General features: G+C 43.0%; 3 protein-coding genes across 4 annotated transcripts in view; 1 reads left to right on the forward strand and 2 right to left on the reverse strand.

Moving 5' to 3' along the window:
- LOC141921454 (meprin A subunit alpha-like) lies at positions 1-13,656 on the reverse strand. The gene is made up of 13 exons (XM_074820192.1): positions 12,993-13,656; positions 12,872-12,896; positions 12,707-12,760; positions 10,953-10,993; positions 10,791-10,866; positions 9,829-9,946; positions 8,256-8,431; positions 7,828-8,049; positions 6,826-6,972; positions 4,118-4,333; positions 3,336-3,809; positions 3,064-3,237; positions 1-1,093 (listed from the first exon to the last, which is right to left on the reverse strand). The coding sequence occupies exons 1-13, from the start codon at positions 13,050-13,052 to the stop codon at positions 1,050-1,052; spliced, it is 1,827 nt and encodes a 608-aa protein (XP_074676293.1). The 5' UTR covers positions 13,053-13,656; the 3' UTR covers positions 1-1,049.
- ANKRD66 (ankyrin repeat domain 66) overlaps positions 12,728-19,118 on the reverse strand; it is a 24,334-nt gene continuing 17,943 nt past the window's right edge. The window contains exons 5-6 of one of the 2 annotated variants that reach the window (XR_012622694.1): positions 12,872-12,896; positions 12,728-12,760 (exon numbers count right to left, since the gene is read on the reverse strand). The gene's annotated coding sequence lies outside the window, so the exon portion shown is untranslated. Of the gene's footprint in view, positions 12,761-12,871; positions 12,897-17,269; positions 17,316-19,118 lie in introns of those variants that run through there. The other variant, XR_012622693.1, reaches the window with a different exon arrangement.
- On the forward strand, positions 15,408-17,312 carry LOC141921456 (taste receptor type 2 member 9-like). The gene has a single exon (XM_074820195.1). The coding sequence runs from the start codon at positions 16,359-16,361 to the stop codon at positions 17,310-17,312; it is 954 nt and encodes a 317-aa protein (XP_074676296.1). The 5' UTR covers positions 15,408-16,358.

The raw sequence follows: 19,118 nt of genomic DNA on the forward strand, positions 1-19,118 counted from the left end.
ACTGCACCCCATGGAAAGGACCCATGCTGGAGCAGTTCATGAAGAACTGCAGCCTGTGGGAAGGACCCACGCTGACATGAAGGACTCTCCTGTGAGTGGGACCCCACACTGGAGCAGGGGAAGAGAGTGAGGAGGAAGGAGCAGCAGAGACAGTGCGTAATGAACTGACCGCAATCCCATACCTTGTCCCCCTGTGCTGCTCAGGGGGAGGAGGTAGAGAAGTCAGGAGTGAAGTTGAGCCTGGGAAGAAGGGATGAGTGGGGGGAAGGTGTTTTTATATTTGTTCTTATTTTTCATTATCCTAGTCTGTTTGAATGGCAATAAAATAAATTAATTTCCCTAAACTGAGGCTGTTTTGCCCATGACAGTAATTGGTAAGTGATCTCTCTGTCCTGATCTTGATCAATGAGATTTTCATTGTGTTTTTCTCTCCTTGTCTTGTTGATGGAGGGGGAGTGCTAGACCGTCTTGGTCAGCACCTGGTAGCCAGCCACAGTCAACCCACCACAAAATCCAAACAAATCCTCATTCTGCTTTTGTGAAAACTTCTCAGTAACGTTGAACGGGGTCCAGACACAGATGAAGGTAGGGAACCATGCTATTCTTTTAGTTGTGACCTAATTTGCTGAATACTTGGGAGTGAGTGTTATCAAAAGCTGGGTTTGAAGAGCTGGTAATGGCCATGGGGAGAAAAGAGAAATCCTGGAACAGGATCTTGGAAACAAGCACTGGTACTTCTGGCTACGGAAAGTTGGACAGAAAGACTTCAGATGCACGAGCTGGGAAGTAAGCACTGCCATCAGCAAAGATAAACAAAAAGAATGAAACATGGAAATGAAAAAAGTGATATAACTAAGAGAAGCCCTTTGCTACTTGGGCCAAAATAATCTTTGGAGAGTCTATGGGTTTAGTCTCTTAAAACTAACAAGGAAGCTTAGTTCAAATTCTTAAAACACAGAAACCACAGAATACAGTTTCTTTAGTGAAGTAATAAATTTTATCTGTCATGGATAGCTGTTTGCACTTGTAATGAAGAGGTTGAGGGCACTTCAAGGACGGACTGGGACTTCAGATGTAATCAAAGGGGTAAGATCTGCAAGAAAAGAAAAAAAATTAATACATGGAGTATATAGTACAGTTCTACAATGGATTTTGGGATGACATTCAGGCTTATTCTAAGGGCAAGAAACAAAGCAACAATAATTCATCCAAATATCCCTAGAGACTGCAGCAGTACCCAGCGAAGGAGGTGGAGGGGAAGCTGGAAGGGCAAAGAGCTGCAGACATGCATGGCACTCCAGTCTGTACTTTCTCAACCCCAGCAGGGTTTACTGGGATTACTGAGCTGAAGGGAAACTGGGGTGAGGCAGTAGAGAGCTTAGGTCAGAGGTGATCTGAAATGGGACTGGGGGGTGAGGAGGGAGGGTGGAAAGGCTTGTGGAGAAGCAGGAGGCATGGGGCAGACCCTCGGTGGTTACGCAGAGACAACCTCCAACTTTTATCAGAGGGCGATGTAACATTGCCCCTGAGTTTTTAGGCACCCTGGTATCAAAATGAATATTCAAATACAGGGACTGGAACCTTACAAATGTGACCATATCAAATTTAATATCTAGAAATTAAGCTGAACCCATTTATAACTGGAGACTAAATGCAGTCTCCTAACAAGTCTTTCAATTTCTTAACTACAATCTCATCTAGCAGCTGCAAATGTTTTTGGGACCACTGGCACCCATATGACACAGCAGGACTGAATTTCCCCCAGTGAATTATTCCCAGTACAAGGCGTTGTCAGGAAAAGCACAAAGAGGACTCGGCTGCTTTTCTCTTTGCTAAAGGGTACTTGGAAGCGTTGCCGAATGCCCTACATAACCTGAAGAAAAGCTGGGCTGTTCTGTATGCCAGAAATGTAGACTGCTCTTTGCATTTTTATTCGGCAGCACACATTCCTGGTTCAGCATTCATGGGAAGCAGCTTTCCCACCTTGCAAAAGTTCTTCTTGCTTCAAAAATTTCTCCATTCTCTGCTGGATTGAAAACAAGAACTTCGCGCTTTTTTTTTTTTTTTTTTTTTTCCCACGAAGAACAAGGGAGAAATCCTCCTGCCAGGAGAGTTCACAGCCTGGTGTTCACAGCCCTCAGTTGTGCGGAGTGAGTCTGGATTATCACAGCATACTCTCAACTGTCCTCTCCGATCTGAGACAAGTGCTTTGACCCCTGTACTAGGGTCACATCTGGTTTAATGATTATTTACTTATACAAAGTGTTTCTACTTCCCAGACACTGACATTTTCCAAAGGAAAATCACTTCAGAAGGGTGATAGGATTTATCTTACTCACCATTAGTTATTAGTGATGGATTTCTTTGCAGCTGGTGGAGATCAGCACATCAGAAGAGCAGTTCATCACAACTATAATGGAATGGGATCAACTGCTCCCCAGAGGTACCTGTTGCTCTCAAATGACCCACCAGGGAGTCTAGAAAGTTCATTTTTGGACACCTAACATGAGGGAAGATGAATGCAGTCATCTGACAGGTGGCTCTCACAGGATGGGCATGTGCAGGCCAGGCTGCCCTCTGCACTAAACAGCTCTTTTCCTCCTTCTTCCCCTTCCCTGCTGCCTTTGGCAGAGCAGAGAGGCTGCGCACAGTCCTGACAAAAATTACCACCTCAGAAGAGGAACTTTGGATCAAAAACTCCTTCTGTCAGTTTTTCAAGATCTGTAAAGAATCTCTTCATTTTCAAACAACAATTTTCTTAAGTTGGAAGTGATACAGAGGGTGGTAGTGAATGGGAACACCATTAAGTAGACTGATCATCAAGACATGAAAGTATAATCTCTCCTGAAAATCTGATTTTCAGGGATCAGAGAGTCAAGGTCATCCACAGGGTTTCATATTCTGTATTCAAAAATCCAGGCACCTGAAATCACTAAGCATTTAAAAACCTTGTTCCTGAAACAGATGCTTGCTAATCACCCTTATCTTTTGTACTTTCCTTACAAACAGAAGAGTATGTAGCTGCTCTGTTCCCGTGGAGATTCTGATAATATTATACTCTACCTTCAAAATCAGCAAAGATGAAAAGACTGTCATTTTTAAGGAATTTTTTCCAGTGCAGCTCCCTGTGGGTCAGGAATGTATTCCAGCCAACACCTGGGCTCATGTAGCAGTTGCAGGAAGAAGAAAAACTTCCAGTGATAGATGGCTTGTCCCACTGCAGGGTGTCATTTCTGCCTGTTGTGCCACAATATAGAAATAATTAAAGCTGATCTCCACTCAGCCCAGTTGTGTTTCTGCATTTCTACATTTCTCACTGGTGCACTCTGACTTACCATGTACTAGCTGTTTTGGGTCTGTCGTAAAGCTAAGGCTGAGGGACATCCTGTGGATTACATCAGGTTCTTGATCCAAAACAGACAAGATAACTTGTCTGTGTCCAGCTGGCCATTCAAGAAGGCCATCATTTGGACTGCTGCAGAGATGGAAAGTAATCCCCATGTAATTCGTGTAGGGTGAAGAATTTCTTCCGTGAGGATACAGCTGTAAAGCAAAGGCATATCCTTCCGAGCTGTTAAATACAGGGCTTACGATATAATCGCCTTTTGAAGTACTATTCAGAAGAGATGTGAAGTTTCTGATGTGCCAGATGTTGGTGGGGCAGTTTGTCTCTGTCAGGCTGGTGTCATCGATGGCAATGCCCCCCGCAGACATGGCTGGCTCTCCTCTGATGCCCTGAAACCCATACCGGAATTTGTTTTCGACACTGAAGGGAATGCTGGCCAATTTCCAGTGATGTTCTCCATCAGCTGAAGAGGGAAGTAAATACATGTGAGAACGGAAAGTCCAGGACACAATCCCAAATCAAGCTGTGCCTTCCTCAAGCGTCCTGTGACCTGCTTGTTTGTATGGTGATTGTCTGATGCCCTTCACCCTAGCTAATCTGGGGACAGTCTTAAGGAAATCGCCTCTGAGCCAAATTCTGTTCTCATGGGCACTAACTCTGGAATTATTCAACTGAAGTAAATGAAGGTTAGATTTACACTGGACACTTGAGCAAATGTTCATATGATAAACTTTTTCAGCACTTCAGATATGGAAATGCACTTTCACTTACCTGTAATCGTATGCAACTTTTCCATCCGTCTAACATTTCCAGTTCCATCATCTTTCTTAACCCAGATAACTAGCTTATCCTGTGGACTTCCATTTAACCTGTAGAAAAACTGAAGGCATTTTTCCTTCCTCCTTGGATAAAGGATGCGAGATTCCAGAAGAACTGACTGACCAGCACGTCCAGTTTTTGTATCTAAGTGCATGAAATATCCTCTATCTGGGAAGCACAAAACACAGTGGTGTGAAAAAAGTTTTTGATCCATTCACTAATAAAATGCCAATGCTAAATAAGCTTTAGTGCAGTTTCCACTTGCCTGAGCTAGCTATTTTCAAAGTAGAAAAAAAAAAAATCAATAGAAAATAATTCTCTCTACATTGCAAATCGATATTAAAATGAAAATACATTGAAATAAGGTACACATTTTGTTCCATTCTTTAGAAATTAAGTACAAACTGTACATGTGCCAATCCTGTCAACATGTGCAAATGTAAGTGGATGCACTTGGGCAGGGATTTTTTTGAAGACAAACTAGGAAAGTATTGGAAGGGTCCTGTTAGGTCAAGTCCTCCAGTCTTCTGCTTTGCCTAGAAACGGTGACCACCTGCACCCTCATCACCCACATCAGCCCTGTTGCATATATTCCAATTTTAAATCAGCTTCTTGAAGTTGACTGAGCAAGTGCATCAGCTTCACCTAACAGCCTCAATACATTCCTCTCTATAGAAAGTGTCTCTCCTGACAGCAAGGACATTTTCAAGCTGCATCACACTGGGGGTTTCCAAATACTCTGTGACTGCATCTATGGGTTTGAACTTTTATGTCTGTCTGGGAGACGACTGATGCAAATAGCAGAGACGTGTAGGGAAGAATGACTCTGAATTGCAACCTGATGTCACTCGGAGCTCCACTGCTGTTCCCAGCTACATGCCTGTGCTTGGATGTGCTCCCATAAGCATGACTAGCTTTCTGCAGTAAGTTCCCCTACAAACACTCGATAAAGCTGCTTATTTTCCACTAACTGCTGACCTGTTTGCTCTCAGGAAACTTATGAAGGCTGACTACTTTTTAAACATTTTTTCTTCCCCCTCCTTGAAGCTGAGCAGTTAATTTTCTGTCCCTAGCCACAAGAGGCAGGAAGTTTCTGCCAGCTCCCCAGCCACATGCTCTGTCACACATCCAGAGCCTTTACGGTGTCAGCAAACCGCACTCCCTGCAAACCGCAAGCAAACAGCCCGTCAAACAACAGCCAAACAGACTTGTTCCTCTAGAAACAAGACATGGCCAATGATGGGATGTAAACAACCCTCCTGTTCATTTTGCTCCCTACTCAGAGGGTCTTCCAAGTGCTGGTTTTTGCACTGTGCCTTTCACCAGGCACACATCTGCCCTTTCGAACCCCACATGTGATGAGAATAGGAGCACCCCCCACCCTGCCTGCTATGCACCTGCTCTCCTCCTCATGGACTGCAAATTTGGTATAAAGGCGGGATCCCCAAACTGTAACCAAATGCAGTGTTAGCCAGCAAACATGATCTGTTACTGCCAACAGCCATCTCTTGCTCTCTCCTCCTGGGAGCAGGCTCGACAGAAATGACTTTTGTTCTATTCAGCATTTTTTTCCTCTCCTGCACCATGAGACAATTTTGTGACTAATGACCACTCGTGTTTTGGGAAGCAGATGTGCCTAACTGTGACCACTTGTACACAGACCAGCTGGTCTCATGCCTCTGATTTTCCAAATAAACTTTTTTGATTGAGGATTTTTGGACTGTCTATGTGATGCTCCTCTACAATGTTTAATTTTCTCCGCACTGCCTCTGAAAGCAACAGACCTACTCAATTCCTGTGTCCTGGTAGCAATCAAAATACTGCAGAACTCAATACAATTGTATTTGTTCAATATATATTTAAATCAGTGCAGTTGAAGCCAACGCCTCGATCAAAAGGACCCCATGCAACACTTTCTTTGGAAGAGGGGAAATCACTGCGGGTTTGCTTCTCAGATAATCCTTCAGCCTCCCTATGTGGTGCAGCTCAGACAAACTTTGAATTACCAGCAGCTACACCCTCCTGATATGGCTCCCCCTCCCTAGAATAGTCTCCTGAGGGTGGTTTCCTCCTACTCTGTGACACATTGCTGAAGCTCAGCTTCCTATTTTGATGATCCTGGATTGGTTTCAATGTCAGAATTTGACTACAAACAAGATTTGTGTATTGTGATGTCTGCTTATGCATGGCCTTCTATGGGGATGCCTCAAGTGAACTCCTGTACAAAGGGAAAGTGTCTTTCAACTTTAAACAAAAACTAGAAAATTGTTCAAAATCCTGTAATATATGCATAAAAGCAGGAGAGTCTCACCTGACTAAACTCTATGGAGTTTCACTAAAGTCAGTTGTGGCAATCTGGTGGAGATCCCTTCATTTTAATGGAGCTACCACCAATTTACAGCAGCTAAGTCTCAAAGTGTCATTTCTTCATGAGATACTACAATGTAGGGAGAATATTTAAAGAAGGGTTAAACATTTCAAATTAAAATTATTAGCTTTTCTATCTGAAAATTCAAGAGTTATGTTTAGCATAAGGCATACAGTGATTAACATTAATAGAATGATATTTCTAGTGACTTATTTATCTCTGTATATCTTCATTCTCACATCTCATAAAAGCATGGTAAAGTCTAATGACCACCTAAAACTACATCTGTTACCTGCACAGCTTCCCACCAAAGTGTGGTCTTCATCTCCTGGTTTGCCCAATGTGTGTTCCCAGTTAGCACCGTCTTGTGCATTTTGCACCATCCCACAGATACTGATGTATTCAAAGGAACACTGGTCCAAGAAGGTGAGGCTTGAGGCTGCCAGGAACAGAGTAACATATTTTACTATGTCCATTAATATTAAATAAGGCTCTCGCTGTTAACCCCATTCTGGAGTGTTTACATACAGCACCTAACATCAGGAAATATGTTCTTAATACAGCTGAAGACTATACAGACTTTCACATCTATATCTCTGTTACCACACATAAATGATGTTTCCCCCTGAAAGAAACATCTTATCTATTTCACCTATTCTTGGCTGAATATTTCCTTGAAGGAACCAGCTTGGCCCCTACATGCTAGTTTTCCCTTTCAGACATCCATCATTTTCTCTAAGCCTGACTGGAATAGGCTCTGTAGCCCATTTCTCTCTTCAAGGTGTAAATCAGAAGTAGTTCTGCTGAGGCTAGTGGAAATATTCAGGTGTGTGTCAGTACTATACAGCATGTTGAGCATTTAGTTTCAAAGCTTTGCCAGTGGAGCTGGAAAGCATGATTATCCCCATTTGTGCTCCTGACTCCAATTGTCTTATCAAACATCACATAAGCAGAAAAAAGAACTTGAAATACTCTGGTTTTGGAGACCCCAATTCCAGACTATTGTTACTTGATCATCATCTGTGAAGGAAACAGTAACTATTACAAATAATATTACAGGAAAGTCTGTGTGAATGAAAAGTGTTAGACCCTTGATTCACTTCAATGGTATTCTATAAGGAAATGGGGATCTGGCCACCATGGAGCTTGCTGCTGCATAAGAACCATAGTATCTCTTAGCATTGCAATAGAATCTCAAGGGTGAAATGTTCCTGCTCCTCCCATGTGAGTCCATCCATGTTCTCATGAAGCTTGAGCAAGGGTTTTCAAGCACATGTGTGAGAAGAGGACTTACTGCAGTTGTACATGCGATTCAACCTCAGTAAGTCGATCCTGCTGAAATCCAACCTCTGCCCAATGATCTCATTAAATTCTGGAATTTTTGTTGTAATGGAAGGAACATTGCTATTGATGTTGAAAGAATATGGTCCATAGTGCAGGACTGACTCATAATCATACGGGGTATTGAGGTCATCAAGGAAACTATCATTGTGTTTGTCAAAGGCATATGCAAAACCTAGGCAAAAATATACACAAGTGATTAGGTAAGACCAGAAATAAAATTTAGCACGTAGCATCTTTTCAAAGTGCTTTACCCATGACTAAATAATGGTCCAGTTGTCAACATGTAGGCAGCCATTCTCAACAGAGACATTTTGGCATCATAAAAGAAGGAACATGCATCTACAAACAATTCTCAAACATTTCAGATCTGCATCATACCTTCAATAATTTCATCCCACCATATCTGAACATAGTCATCACGATCTGTCCTGGACTGCTCATGGTAAAATCCTAGGGCATGCAGGAGCTCATGCTCCACAATGGCTTTATAGTCACATCTCTCTCCTATGGACACTGTCTGGCCACTCTGAAGGTCCCCCACATAAGACCAGCACCTGTAAGGGAAAGACTCAGATATTGCACCCATTTTGCATAATATCTTCTATGAATTGAATCTATATATTAACTCAACTGTAAGATCAAGGTAGAAGTAAAAAAATAATATTTTTTTAGAGTTTCCCATCTGAGTTTTCCAGTCTTACCCAAACTAGATTTGCAATGTCAGAATACATGCACTTTCATCATCCTGCCACAGTCCAGCAATGAGTGCCTGTCCCAGATGTGATTGGCCTTCTTGTTTCATTTTGCCCTCCCTGGAGGGCAGCGCATGTGTGTTCTTCAGCTGGCTGCAGTTCTTGTAAGGAAGGTGGTGATGGCAAGTGCTATTGCTCTTCAACTCTGGGTAGCCCCAGCTCAACCAATATAGGAAGGGGACCAGCGGATGAGCAGTGCAAGAAAGTACAGCAGATGCCTTATAACCTCATACACTGTGTTTGCTGTTGTTTACATGTATGTTTACCGAAGCACCTAAGTGGCCCAATATTAAAAGGTACTGAGCAGCCTCCACTGAACTCAGGTTGCATTGGCTTCTCAGGTTTGGTTCCTAGGTACTGATTTAAATCTTAATTTCTCATGTCCATTCAGAAATAATTCATCACTGTGTGTTAAAAAAAAAAAAAGCAGCTACCCCAAAAATATTATGCACCAGTCTCCCCCCATCCAACGGCAGATCTACACTGGATTCCTAGACACAGACACTAGCTGGTGTCACCAGCTTCCTGATGGTCCCTCCCAGCAAGTGGAGAAATCCCCTGACCTAACTTTAGACAGTCACAGCATTGGCATTGGCCGCTGAGTTAACTTTCCTGGCACCTTTACAGTCCCTGGACAGTAACAGGCATTTGGGATATGAGTCACCAGACCTGTTTTAGACTTCTATTTTAGGTGAGATGGTTTGTGGCCTGGCAGAGTCACCACCTCCCCACTGACTGCAAAGGCAACCTGCGGTGACCTGCACAGCGGTAGAAGTTGTTGGCTTCAACACTTGGTCAGGTAAACCCAATCCTGCATTTGAAAGCAAGGAGGAAGCTACATGCTAATGCCAGCACACTAGTGACATATCCTGCCCCTAACCAACACCAGGAGGAAGTTATTTGCTGGTTTTCCCTGAAAGAGTGCCAAGAAAGGGATTCACTTCAGTAGCTAGGATGCAAATGGAAATAAAATACTATTTTTCTTATATTAAGAGAACATCAGATGCAGATAATACCTTTGATTAGTCTGTTTTCATTGGATTTATCTCCAGTGTAATACAAATAAGTACTGGGATAGACAAGTGGCAGAGGTATTTATGTCCTTTTTACAAGCAAAAATGAAAACGAATATCCCCTGGGTTGGAAAAACTATTGTATCAAACAAGGTGGTACAAATCAGATTGTTAATACAAAATTACCCATCCAGCTTCTCAAATTTCAGGTAAGTCCGTTCCCCTTCGTAAGGCTTGAAATCAACACAAGACTTCAGCCTGAACATGTCAAACGCCTGCAGGATAACGCCTTTAGCATTCAGATCTGGAACACAGCAGAGGATAACAAAAGCAGTTGTTCTGCTTTGATAATATTATAAATACCTATAATTCTAGACAGAAAGTATGAACAAGAGTGCATTAAAACTATGAACATGTATCAAAAATATCTACCTGGATGAAAGAGCAGGAGGCTATTAGCAGAATTCCCTGACTGGAGTAATTTTGGCAGAGGCCATAGGGAGAGAGAATATCTTTTATTAGACAAACTGATAGTGCTGAAACAAACAAGCAGGCTTTTGGACATCCAGGGCATTGCTCAGGTTTTGTTGGGTAATTGTATTGCATGTTATTATATAATTTCAAGTATTGTAAACTTTGAGCTAGTAAAGATAGGAGAGGATTTTAACACTGATTTGCTATTAGTTTTTACACCTAAATTGTTCAAAATTTAAAATAGTCCCTAAAATTAAATGGAAACAAGATGTGAGAATGCTCTGAACTTTGTTATGTATAAAATATCTGCATTTCCTTTCTGTCTGTTCTGAGCTGGGGCTGTTAAGAAGAGATAAGGCATGAAGGGTGCAGTAGATTAACATGCATATTCTTGAGATTAGGATTTTCTGACTTCTTTGTCTAGAGATCTCAGCTAGACACACTGGTATTAGTTAAATTGACTGCTCATCAGCCTCCGGCTGGTCACTGGGGCTGTTATATTCGAAACAGTGTGTGCTAGGGCAGAGTTGCATCGCTCTGTCTAGCAGTAACATGGACATTAATGCAGCATAACTCAATAGCAAATGAAACAAAAGCAGCCTGGAGAGCTGGACAAAACCAGAGTATGTCTAATGCAAGTAGTACAGTGTTATGATAACAAAAAATCTTATTACCTAGGCTGTCAGCTAGGATATAGGGGATGGGAAATTTCCATCTGTAGGAGCTGTTTCTCAGAGCATTCCTCTCCAGCTGTTAATGAGATCCACATGCATGTGTTAACATTTCAAACCCAGTCTATACTCTTGCTGATGTTGGTTTAGATCAGCAGCACATACCGGTAAGATAATATCACCTTCAAAAAGCTTCCTTCCTGTTTCTGAAATGAGATAAATAACCATTTAGGCCAGAGTAATGTATCAAGAACTACAATATGGTTTTTTTCAAAGATGACACAATCTGTCAGGCTGCCTCATCAACCAACCCATCTCTCTTTAAAGAGCTGCCGCCCAGAAACAAGCAAATGAATAGCCATTGCCACAATATAGCATGCCTGTCCTCTGTCTGCAGCTAAGGAGAATTTGGGGTTGAGTTAAGATTTCCGTAACAATTTCATAACAGCTGGCCAGAGGAGATTTTACTTCCAGGCTTGTATCTTGAAACAACTGTGGACTTCTGAACATTGTAGTTGATATATAGGTGGAATGGATTTATCCAGAAGTTAGGCATCTAATAGCTTAATTAGTTACCTAACCTAGGCTAATCATCTGGGATTCCCCATATGATCAAAGGCGAAAGACAAGGATTCTGGAGAGGGAACAGGTTCAGTCAACTTTTTCAACCACCTGAGTCTGACCCAAGCTCAGAATGCATCAATTAAATCTATGTGCTATGTGTCTCAGATCCCATTACAGCTGTGTGTCCATCCAGTTGCCTAAAGATACGTGTCTGGTGCCATTTGAGATGCACAAGGGTATCCAAAATATCCACTTGGGTTGGTAGATACAAAATTTGGGAGACTCCTTCGCCTTCTAGAATGGTGGGGATGGATTTGAACTGGCAACAGACACCTGTGTGTTAAGTAGCTGATCCACATTTTCCATTATTTAAAAACAGCATGTGAGACTCTGATTTTATACCCTTATTTTTTTAAGGTGCCAAATTCCCCGCACAGAGCTAAGCCCAAACCCCAGCCACTGTATGCTCCTGCTAGCGTAACCTTTTCGTTTAATGCCCTTGTATAAGCACAATCCCAACACAGACACCTCATCTTCAGATCTTTTGTTATGGAAATGACTTATATTCTCCTCATGTACATATATAGAGAAAAAAACCCAACAAAACCAAACCCCCAACCTTACACATGGTTTCTATTGTGTCAGCAACACCAGAGGAAACTTACACCAGAGCATAAAGCAGATACCAGGCAATGTCAGGAAATTAAAACTCTCTCAAGGCAATGCCACTGAAACCCTGGGGTAGGAATGAAGGTACTTAAGCTTCATGTCTTGGTCATCGGTCATGTGGAACCAACCAACTCACTTAAGATAAATGCACATCAGCGAAGCAGAATTTGAATTAGAGCCACTGCCAAGGTTTCTCTGGGAGTCACGTTGCAGAAGAATGCAGTGGGGAGGGATGCAGGTTCAGTCCAAGGGTTGCTGAGCCTTCCCCTAGAGCACTTGAGTGTGGTTCCAAATTTAAGATTAAGATCCTGGGCTTCCTACAAAATTATCCTTGTGGAAATTTCCTGGCCTTTCCATCTTCCCTCTCCATCACCAACCTTTTATGGACCTTTCTGTCCTCTGCTCCGTGCCCTGCTCCTGCCCTTCCATCCTCTCTGGCTGCTACCAGACTCCAAAGTGGAGGTCTTCTCCCTTCTCTCCAGAAGTAGCTGGGGTTCATCCCACACATTTTTAACTGCCCTGCAATAGTCACTGTATCCCTGATACATTTGGGATTTTTCTCAGATAGGAGGGAGCTTTCAGTCCCCTCTGGTGCCATCACATCTGCCAGACTTGTGGTTCCTAAAGGCTAGGTCAGATCTTTCTAATAATTTAACACTTTGGACATATTTACTGTCCTGACTTACCTGAGTTGATTTCTGGAATGGCCTTTCTAAGCTGCCCTCCATCAACATCATCAGCTATCAAAAGAAATAATACACCTAAGTTAGTGACTAAATTACATGAGTTGATATAATTCCCCACCTGATGACTGGCAGGCTTCCGCTAACATAAAAATGTTGCGTCCTTACCTGTGTCTTCAACAGAGTTTTGGATCTGAAACATAGAAAATACAGTTTCAAAATCACAGGTAAATGAAGGGAAATCTCACCCTGATACCAAGCCAGAAAACAGAGGAGCAAGTGGGAGTACCGTAAAGGCAGAGGAGCAGGTAACCAACGCTGTGAAACAACATATCCTCCAGAAATCCATTTCAGAAGATCATCTGGTGCTACCTGGCAGTGTAGATATAGTGTCCTGCAGGTGAAGAGCCTTCAGAGTACTGATAAGCATAAGCCATAAAAAAAGTTGAACTTTAAAATGAAGAGCAGATTTTGATCTTATTAAATACAGCCATAAGCCAACCCAGTAAGCAATCTGCCTCCCCGTTTTATAACTAGTTGTAGCATATTAACCCTTGTAGCAATCAGGAGCTGTTGAACTCTTTAAAATTTCTGTGACTTCTTCAGAGATAATATCACTCTTTTCTCCTGCTTTACAAACCATCCTGACCCTATCCTGACATGATGAACTGCGTAAGGAAGTAACAACAAAAGAAGAGGCTTATGGTCTCCAACCTGAATAAATAACTTTAAGAGAAGGCTTGCTTGGTGGGTTTTTTTGTATTTCTGTAAATATCTTGGTAGATGCAAATACATTTTTCATCTGATTCTACGGGTAAAGCATCATCTTTAATTTAAAACTAACATTATTTTTGTAATCAGCAGAATGCCAGCCATCAAGTTCCAACAAAATGTGTTGGTTTGGGTTTCCTCAGGTGATCTGAAAGACTTTGCCTCTCAGAGTAAGAGTGCAGCAAAGGGTCCCTGTTTGGTCCTGCTCATGTGCCTATGAAGACCTGTTCTCCCAGTGTTTTGTATGGGAATCCCACCCAGGTCCCTCCCTGTGAACACAAGCCATTTGGGCCAGGATGAAGAAGGGTGAAAGAAAGTCCCCTTGGTGAGAAGGCAAGAGTAGGACTGAGCTTTGCCTCCAACTGTTCAGAGTGTTTCTCCTCCTGGCAGCCACATGAAGGGGTTTTGCACGCTCCTGCAGCTCTCTTGCTCCCACACACTTCCTGCACCTCCTCCTCCTCCTCCCATCTTCACACCGCTGCTGCTACCTTTGCCTCCCCTTTGCTCAGGTGCCCAGCATCACGCTGCACTGCCATCCTCCAGGGGAAGGACTGTTCTGATCTGGCTGTGGTGGGGGAAACGAGATATTCAGCAGGGAGCTCCCTGGCCATGCTCTCCAGCCTGCCAGCACTCTTTCCTCCCAGCCGGGGAGACTCCAGCTGTCAGGCACTGCGAGAAGTGAGAGGGTTGTTATGGGACAGGAGAGGAGCAGTTGTACTGGACTGAGGTGGGGGGGGTCAGGACTGGCCATCCTGAGAGCCCAGGGTCTCTACAGGTTGCACGTTCAGTACTGCTACCTGCATGGGGCATCTGCCTGGCCAATCCCATCAGTCCTGTGGGATCGGAGAGGGGAATGAGGTATTGGTGGGTGTAAAGGAGTTAATCCACATGTCTCATCAGCATCCTTCCCCCAGAGGCACAATCACAAACCATCCCATAAAACTGGGGCCACACGAGAGGAAACAACTGAATTCACCAAAAGGTGTCCATCAGTTCCCAGCCCGCCTGTCACAAGAGCAGCAGAATGGGGGTTACAGGGAGAGAAATTGCCAAATCAGCCTCCTGAAACACAACCTGCAAGTCATTCACTAATGGCCAGCTGGCATAAGCCAGCCCTGACTCCTAGACTCAAGGGTATAGACCAAAAAAAAAGGAACAGATTTGCCTCCTTGCCACCCAGTCTGTAAAAATTCCACCCTCTTTAGACATGAAGGTAATGGCAAATGAGATACAGAGAAGTGGGTGATTCATTAGCTGCTGTTTCTTACTGACACCTGCTGCAGGGCAGTGGTGTTGTGTCCAGTGCCTATAGGGTGGCTCTTCACACACACACAAGAGGAGTCTGATCACCGTCACAGTTTGACGACCTCATTCCTGACATTTTGCAGGTCTAAAAGACCAGGAGAACATCTCACTTCACATTAATTCTTGAATTTTTAGCCTCAGAGAAGTGGGTTGTTTTCCATAAGTAATTAATTCTCTTTTGAGCTTCCAGGCAACATCCATAGACAATATCCATCCATAAGTGCAGTGACAATCTCTAACATCATCTCAGTCAAAGATGACTGGTTTTAAATGATCCATAGTATTTTGGAATGACTGCATCCAAACCCCACTAGGACATTGATGTTTTCTAGACAATATGAAAAATAAAGGGTGGTGAAGATCTCACTAGAACTTTTATTAAAAGCCACTGGACTCTCTGAATGGATTTCATGGAAACATGTGGTAGGTACCATGTTTCGGTGTGGAGATGAACTCCAGGCCTTCTGTAAAAACATTTCCATATGTTAATGCTGTAGCAAGGTCCTTAGCAAAAACATGCAAATAGGAGCATGTGATAGTAAAATCAGAGAGTAGTGCCTGCATTTATATCCCTCCAGAAAACAAGGGCATCATTCTGAAGAGAGAAAATGCTGGTGGTTTATTTCTTTATTTCTGTATAGCTATGTGTTGTGATTTAAATTTTTGCTGATTACACCACAGCATCGGCCAAGACCTAGTTGGGAACGGCGGTCCCTATGTGTGAGGTCCTGTACAAACACCAAGTCTATAGGCAGTCCGTGCCCTACAGAGCTTAACACACCTTGCCTGTTATAAACCCACAGTTTTCAGGACTTAAAGTCATTTGGAAGCTTCAGGGTATTTCAGTGTGGCAGGAGCCCAGTATGGTCCCATCCCTAAAACTCCTCACATTGCTAGCAGATGAGTTTTGAACCCTGGCACAGAGTCATGCTTATCTTTGCCCTTTTCCTCTCTACGCTTCAACTTAAACCTTTAAAAGAAAGTCCTGCTTTTCCTTCAATGCCCTCCCCCTACCATGTGGCTCTTCACTTAGGATTAAGGCATTACCATTGGGAAAACTCATATGGATTTCAGCACCTGTGGAGAATCCAAAGGAACTCCAGTTTCCAGCATCCTGGTTGAATTTTGCAGCTCCTGGACTCTTGGATGAAAGAGGACAGTGACTCCCCTGGCTGCTTTGCTGAGCGCACCCCACCACGTGAGCAGCATCAGCAACAAAGGGACAGAAGAACCCAAATGGTGGATTCTGGCAGTGAGCAAACATGGGACAGTCACTAAATCACAACACTGTACACTGCAGAAAAACATGTACATTGTTTGTGTCACCCAACAGAGCTCTTCTGACCGGAAACTCAAATACTGAAGACTGACACTGCCACCAGGTAAGGGAACACCCAGAACATTTACATTCCTGCACCTGCCCCGATCTGAATAGGGGCAGCACCAAAACCCCCCACCCTCACCAGCTCTATAAAGCTCCTGTTTCCATACGTGACAGAGAGCAGCAGCTGCCAACCTGCGCTGAGCTTTGGTGCAACAACCTACTTTTCTGGCACAGCACTGCTACCCATCTGGGAGGATGGAAGCTTGTCACTCTCAAGATAAATTTAATATCACTGTATATGGTGCCATCGCTATGGTCATCGTCACACCTCAGGCATTTGCTGGCATGTGGATAAATGCTTTCATTGTTTCTGTGCTTTGTGTTACTTGGCTCAAAAAGAAAACCTTCAACTCTAATGAGAAGATCTTGCTGGTTCTGGGGTGCTCCAGGTTTTGGTATTTGTGCACCACATGGATATATTCCTTTTTTTCAGTAATTTATCCCCGGTGCTTTTCTGTTCACCCCATACCCCAACTATTTGCAGCTATTCAAAGCTTTTTTAATTCTTACAACTTGTGGGCTTCTGCTTTTCTTTGTGTTTTTTATTGTATAAAAATTGCAACTTTCAGGCACATCTTCTTCATCTACCTGAAACTAAAAATTGACAGGATTGTACCATGGCTGTTACTGGGTTTACTGCTTTTATCCATGTTCCTCTGCATCCTTGCCTATGACTTCACTGATAAAACGTGCTGCCAAAACCTCAATTCTACCACCCTAGGAAATCTGTGGCAATCAACTGTCAGAATGGATGAACATATTTTCCATATTTTTTTTATCAGTGGCTTAGTATTTGCCACTGCATTCCTGGCAGTAATCTTTTCTGTCCTTCTCCTCCTCTTTTCTCTCTGGAGACACAAATGCAAGATGCAAACAAACTCAATGAAGGACCTCAGCATGGATGCCCATATCAAAGCCATGAAATCTATTTTGTCCTTTTTCTTCATTTACAGCATTAACTTTATATGTTTGGTCTTGATGCTGATTTATACCAGTAAGATGGAAAATTCTGTGATGTTTCTCATTTCAGTATTTCTGTATGTTTTTCCATCTGTTCATTCCCTTATTCTGATTCTCAGCAATCCCAAACTGAAAAAGGCACTGCTGAGGACTCTGCCCTGTGTGAAGTGCAAGGTCCGCATGAAGTAGGAACTGTAACAAAAGATAAAGCCCATTAAAGATGTTGATATTTTATTATAAGAAACAAGTAATTTAATCTCTAATGCAACTCTCCAGCCAGTGTAGATGATACTATCTTCACCATCTAAGAAAACTTACTTAAAATTATTTGAATTAAATTATTATGAGTTAAATAAATTATTTGAATTTGATTTAGATAATTCTTTGTTAAATTTTTGTCAATAACAAAGTAATTCAGGCCTGGTACATGAGCTAGCTGCAAAAGGGGAATAACAATACTGTAAATCTTCTAAAAATGCTTTGGTATTTGCTGATTGAAACTACTTAACTAAACAATAGGTCTGTATCTCTTTTGTTTTACATTTATTTCTGCTTTGGCTGTGTAATTGTAATATTATGAGCTGTATCGCTTTCTTGCATTGGTTTATAACTTATGCGTGACTACGTTGATCACTATTATTCCCCAGAGGTGGTTACTGACTTACAAACAGCAATGCAGAAATGGCCTCGGGATGGACGGGTGGGTGAGAGCCCACTTCCTACACCAGCCTCATGTGTCCCCTCTCTGCCCCACTTCATGCAAAAACATGATTCCCCCTGCTCTGTGCCACTGCTCTCCTGGTCTGCTTTGACTATTTTACAAGATCTGCTTTTACCAATGAACTCTGGCTCGGTAAAACATCGAGGCAGGTGGTTTTTGTGCAAAGTGCGGTGTGGAATAAAGCCGTGCTTTCATCTCGCAGTGACCCGTGGGCAGATGTATGGGGTGTTCGTGCTATGTGGTGGGAAGCTGGGGGGTCCAGGGGGATCTCTATCAGACAAGGTCAAGGCTGCCCTGTGCTGGGGAAAGCCAGTTCCAGTCAGCTCCAGCGAACCCACCACAGGACACAGCTCAGCCCATCAGCAATGCTGGTGGCTCACAGAATCACAGAATCACAGAATTATCTAGGTTGGAAAAGACCTTGAAGATCATCTAGTCCAACCTTTAACCTCACAGAGAACATATCTTTATTTTCTTATCTTTATTTTCTCAGCTCCTCAGAGAAAATATCTTTAAGAAAGGATAAAAGCACGTCCCAGGAGTGAGGAGTGAGGAAAATTGTGAGAAATAGTCCTGCAACAGGCAGGGTCAGAGAAGGAAGGGGGGGAGGTGCTCCAGGTGCCGGAGTAGGGATTCACCTGCATCCTGTGTTGAAAACCATGGTGAGGTAGGCTGTGCCCTGCACCCATGTGTAAGGAACTGAAGGAAGAAATGCCTCAAACATTCATTGACACAGAAAACCTCAAGCACAAGCTGTGGCCTTTGGATTAGTCTAAGGAATGTCACCCAAGGAAGCGGGAGTGTATTGAAGGATGCACCACCCACTCCCTTGCAGTTGCATTGACAAACTCCTTAGATAAGGCTCAAAGGAGGAGAGGGAAACTGAGCGAAACCAAATGTTTATCCCTGGCTCCATCGTGTAGCCATTTGTGACCCTATTGTGTATGCCAGACACCATGCATGCATTGCTGATGAACTGATAATAGGCGAGCATTTCTGCCCAGAAGCCGGATGATTTCTCAAGAAGCATGAAGTCAGCAAAAACCTGTGGGACCAGAGGAAAAACTAAAGGTGGGCAGCTCTGCTAATCGCTGGATACAATGAACTTAAAATGGCAGCAGAACACTTTGCTCTGGGTGCACCCACAACCCAGGATTACCAGGCCTGAGACAACAGTGGATCCAGGGGTGGTGATACAGATTTCTTTGACTCCCTTTCCTTTCCTTTCCTTTCCTTTCCTTTCCTTTCCTTTCCTTTCCTTTCCTTTCCTTTCA

Source organism: Strix aluco, chromosome 3, assembly GCF_031877795.1.
Source record: "Strix aluco isolate bStrAlu1 chromosome 3, bStrAlu1.hap1, whole genome shotgun sequence".
NCBI lineage: Eukaryota > Metazoa > Chordata > Aves > Strigiformes > Strigidae > Strix > Strix aluco.